This window comes from Aegilops tauschii, chromosome 2 (assembly GCF_002575655.3).
Source record: "Aegilops tauschii subsp. strangulata cultivar AL8/78 chromosome 2, Aet v6.0, whole genome shotgun sequence".
In the NCBI taxonomy this organism is placed as follows: domain Eukaryota; kingdom Viridiplantae; phylum Streptophyta; class Magnoliopsida; order Poales; family Poaceae; genus Aegilops; species Aegilops tauschii.
Genome location: NC_053036.3, coordinates 22,117,322 through 22,122,435, shown reverse-complemented (window position 1 = coordinate 22,122,435; position 5,114 = coordinate 22,117,322). Strand labels below are relative to the sequence as shown.

At 43.3% G+C, this 5,114-nt stretch overlaps 1 protein-coding gene across 1 annotated transcript; it reads right to left on the bottom strand.

Moving 5' to 3' along the window:
- Positions 1-389: 389 nt before the first annotated feature.
- On the bottom strand, positions 390-4,617 carry LOC109733189 (putative F-box protein At3g52320). Its single transcript, XM_020292380.4, has 2 exons — positions 3,299-4,617; positions 390-821 (listed from the first exon to the last, which is right to left on the bottom strand). The coding sequence occupies exon 1, from the start codon at positions 4,504-4,506 to the stop codon at positions 3,346-3,348; it is 1,161 nt and encodes a 386-aa protein (XP_020147969.1). The 5' UTR covers positions 4,507-4,617; the 3' UTR covers positions 390-821; positions 3,299-3,345.
- Between the last annotated feature and the right edge of the window lie 497 nt (positions 4,618-5,114).

The window sequence follows — 5,114 nt, the reverse complement described above, 5'->3', positions numbered from 1 at the left end:
AGGAGTCGCACCCAACTACTGTCCTTTTCGTTTTGGAACATGCACCCATCTCTTTGCTTGTATCCCTCTCTTGTTCTGCCCTAAACCTTCTTTTTCTCAATTTCTCTCTGAATCACCCCCAATTACTTGTGTGGTTTGTAGTATCTACTAAGAAGCCCCCCGCCCCGTACCACAACGTTTCAACTTTTCACTTGGGGCAATATACAGCAGAACCCTAGTAACATAGGCTGCTAAACAAACACACAACACATGTATGGCAGAACAGGACCATAGCATGGCAGTGCGCCAGTGCCTAAACCTTTCACATAAATTGATAAACAGGAGAGGTGAACAATAACACAACATTTAGTCCCAGGTAAGTTGAGCTGGGCGAGCAGGACAGTTGAACATAACTGTAGCAGAGGACACCTACACATAGGTGCAGCAATTGAAGTACTCAAACATCACCAGTGCCTCGACCTTTCACATGAGTTGATAAACAGGAAAGGTGAACAACAATGACGACGATGATGACGACACAACCACGACGACAACAACAACGACAACCATGACGACAACAACAACAACAACAATGACAACGTCAACGACAACAACAACAACAACAATGACAACGTCAACGACAACAACAACAACAACAACAACAACAACAACAACGACGACGACGACGACAACCACGATGACAAGAACAACCACAAGAACGACAACGACAACAACAACAACAAAGCCTTTTGTCCCAAGCAAGTTGGGGCAGGTGAACATACGGATCAACCTTCTCATCTCCTATAGACATATGTGCACCAATTGAGGTACTCCAGCATCGCCTGAAAGAAGCAAAATAGAGCCAGAGTAAGAATCAGGTTCACTAAGTTAAACAAGATGAATGTGTTGAAGCTTAAAAGCCTTGAAGTCAAATTTGTATCCATGGACAGTTTAGGTCTATGTAGGGGGGTAAGCTTAAAGCAAGATATTCGTACAGTGGGAGGATATCTCACTGAGGTTGCAGCACCAATTGTAAACAACTGAAATAAATATATTTCTTAAATAACAGTAACCCAACATTCAAATATCAATAAAATAGTCAACGAAGCATCTCAACAGTGGGATTGAATAGACGGCTCGAATAAGAGTTCACACTGCTGCCCGCCCTGAACCAAACACCTGAACAGTAGGAGTGGGACACAGGTCGCGGTACTATTTCCTATTCCTAACCCTTTATTTCCTTTATTGGTCTATATATCTGCGTTTAAGGAGCTGAAACAAAAGAGGCATCAACCCGCATGAGACTCAGATTAATGATAACGGAATTAATCCATCGAATTTGTCGGTCTTGCAAATTACTTGAAGCGTTCAGTCTAGACGGAACAACCACCTTGTTTATAACTATAATAGTGCACCCGGTGATCCATGTGTTCCCACATAACAATTTAGTGAAAGCTTCAAAGCTAAGGTTAGCTTCATACATCTTGAACAGCAAAGTAACTGACAGAAATTCTGAATGTGCAAAACACAAAAGATATAATCATTTGTTTATATGAATAAAATGTACTCCCTCCATCCCATAATGTAAGACGTTTTTTTGACTCTAGTGTAATTTCAAAAACGTCTTACATTACGGGACAGAGGGAGTAGATGTGTCTGTAATCACAAACAGATGCGTGTCTTCCATAAAAAATCATATGAGTTCGCAACAACATAAACTGAATGTATCAATTTTTGGGCTGATATGAATCAGTGAATATGGGGATATGTAGACCTCAGCGGTACGATCAAAATCAGAAGATACAAAATGAACAGACTACCCATTATCTATAAATCCAAAGTCAATTTCAAAGTTTTGATATTTCCAATATTGCTAAGCAAGAAAGTTGCAATAAATCGACTTTATTGTTGTAATGGTCCAGCAGGTTTCGTCCCAAATAAATGGTTGCCAACTATTGGCTGCTTCTATAATTAGATGACAGCTATAAATCTCACTAAAAGAGTGAATGATACCACAGAAAGCTCTTGCATGAAAAAAAAATCTTAGTAATAATTAAGATTCATCTGGTTGACGTGTTCGGACTACCTCACCATTATCCTGAACAGACGGCAATTGATAAATCATAATAATAAACATATATAAGCTTACAACCAAAAGACCATTTCTTTCCAGGGAAACCCATACACCTTTATAAATACACACAAAAATATATTATTGGTTCGCAGCACAATGACATAGGTTCAAATTGTGCCACTAACAAATAAAGATAATAACTCAGTGAAAACAGACTGCTAACTAATTATTAAGTATATTGTGCTTAGGGTTTTTACAAAGTTAGGGTAGTCGATAGTCATCATTATAGTACCTAATAGATTACCTAAAATCACACCAATAGATTGTCATAATTGTAACCACACATATCATAACCAATGGATCATCAATAAGTGCTCTTGAACATAGGTGATAAATCTTCATAACTATACGAAAGTAGGTCACGACCGATAAATTCTGTAACTACACCTAAAGATCATTAGACATCTGATCTGGTAGGTCCTTATTATGATGAACCAAAATGGTGGATTGCCATAACTGCAGTTAACATGATCAGATAATCAATCTTTTGGACCTTAAATATTATTGGCTGATACTCGTAATAAATACTTGTAACTTTATGCTCGTTCAATACATAATTGAGGTTTAAGTCCAACAATCCATGATATGTACCTTAACTCTGTATATTGATATATAGTATCATACGTACGATGATGAATCGCGTAATACGCAAAACAACAGTTGACCCGGTAGTGCGATCTTTATCTACGTGTGCTGATCCAATATATATATCACGTATAAACAATCGGCCGGCTCCTATTCTGAACTTTATTCCCGTGAAGTGGTCTGATATCATACACACGCAAAAAATTGTAGGTTCAATACAGATGACCATGCAGTGCCGCTCTATAACATATTCAGAAAATTGTGGGCTCTATTAGTTATGCATATTAATATATCAATATCATGTGCAAATGGCGAACCACCTAACGATCCAAATTAAGACTAATATTGCGTAATTATACCACATAAAATAGTCTTCCCAACTACATCAGGTAGCTTTTAATCTCAGGTTTAATTCTATGTACCGATATAATAATCAAACAGAAAATATGAGTGCCACGCATATATTCATTTCTGAGCTTGTGTTCTTATAAATAACATGATAATGCATAAATAATAAATTAAAGATGATTAAAGGCGTTTCCCGCACAATAGCATGGACACCGTGCTAGTTATAATTTAGAAGTAGCATAAAAAACTTACATAGATTTAACATGGCGCGAAATCAGATATCCAGGAGAGGGTACGAATCAATTCTTCTTCTTTGTCTTTTGGAAAAATGTATGCTGGATAAGACTCTCTTTGAACCTGTGAGGAATGACCACCGGCATGTCATCATCATACTTGAACTTAGCTACCAAATTACCCTTCTTGTCATACTGCAGGAGATGGCCATAGCAGCTGACAAGCACGTCCCCCTCCTCGGAGACAACCTTTGCCCACCAATCACCTTGCTTCTGGAAGCGCCTGATTTCCATCACCGGCAGTTTGATCCGGTACTGGAATGCCCAGACATCATGCTCAGGGTCCTGAAGCGCAAAGATGGACATCTCAGTCATGCCATCCTTGCTGGTGGACGCAGCAAGCTTGCCACCCAGGTCAAGCAAGTGCATAACATGGCGGGGGTTCACAGGCGGCGGAGTCATCTGCCGTGACGTCTCTGCCACTGTGTCGAACACCCGTATCCTGTGGTAGCGAAGACCTGACCGTCTCCTCCAGTGTATGTGCAGGCTGCCATTGAGGAGGACCGGCGCACCAAAGATGGATGGTTCCTCGGCCAACACCTCGGTTAGCGGACAATCGACGAGCCATGAATTGTTGGTTCCCACCGTGAGGACGTAATACTCCTGCCGACAGATCAACTCTGTGGAGTTGTTTTTCCAGTACATGACGCGGATCTCCCCTGAAGGTTGGTGCTGGAAGAGGGCGAAGAGATTCTCTATGGGCTTCCTGTCCTGCCGGAGGGCAGCCCACTCGCGCGTGGCCGGATTGCAGATGATGTAGCTGCCGACGACGAAAAGGCCGTCGCAGGAGGCGGCGACGCCGAAAGAGCCGCGGAATGGGAACTGCAAAGAGGGGCCGAGCTTGGCGGACCGGAGGTGGATGGCGTTGAGGCCGGATTCGAGGCCGCGGCCGGAGATCCGGCAGGACCTGATCAGGGGAAGCGCCGGCTGGCGGCGGTGGTGGTCGAGGAGGAAGGCGGGGTCGGACGCGAGGCTGCGCCAGGACCGGCAGACGGCGCGGAAGCGGAGCACGGACTTGGCCGGGAGGCGGGGCAGGATCTCCTGCTGCAGGATCTCATCGGGGATGACGGCGAGCCGGTCCGACCTTGCCCTGCTTCTCCTCCTCGGCGGGGCCGTCCGCCCCGGTTCTTCCTGGGCGGCCAGGCGCCGCCCAGAACGGAGGAGCATCGGCCTGGTGGTTTTGGTGGAGTTGAGGAGAGTGGAGACGGGATCAGCGGCGGCGCCCGGCCGGGATCAGCATCGGCCCAAGCGGTAATGAAAACCCTAGCCCGAGTATTACTCTGACAAGTGGGTCCACTGAAGCGTGTGCGCCCGCTGTTTCCCCGCATTGCAAAATCTCATCAGCACTCAAGGAATTGAGGATTTTAAAAAAATACTTCTTTAAAAGAAATTTTATAATTGTGATCCTCAATTTGGTAAATTTCACATATACAACCTTAGGAGTATTTAACAAAAAACTACCATAATTCGTGGAACCGTGCCTACAAACTACCACTTTACAAATTTGTGCGGAAAACTACCATTTTTTCATTAATCCTTGACTAAAAACTACCACGTCTGAAAAGTGTCTGATTTGGCTCTTTTAAGCGCATTTCTGACTAGTTGGACCCACACATAAGCGGGCTAAAAATGCAATCGGGTCCCTAGTTTTTCTTCAAAAATTCGTAAAGTGGTAGTTTGTAGGCACGGTTCCATGAATTGTGGTAGTTTTTTTTTAAATACTCCAACCTTAGAGCATCTCTAGCAGATCCTGTAAAACGCGGTACCGCAAATTT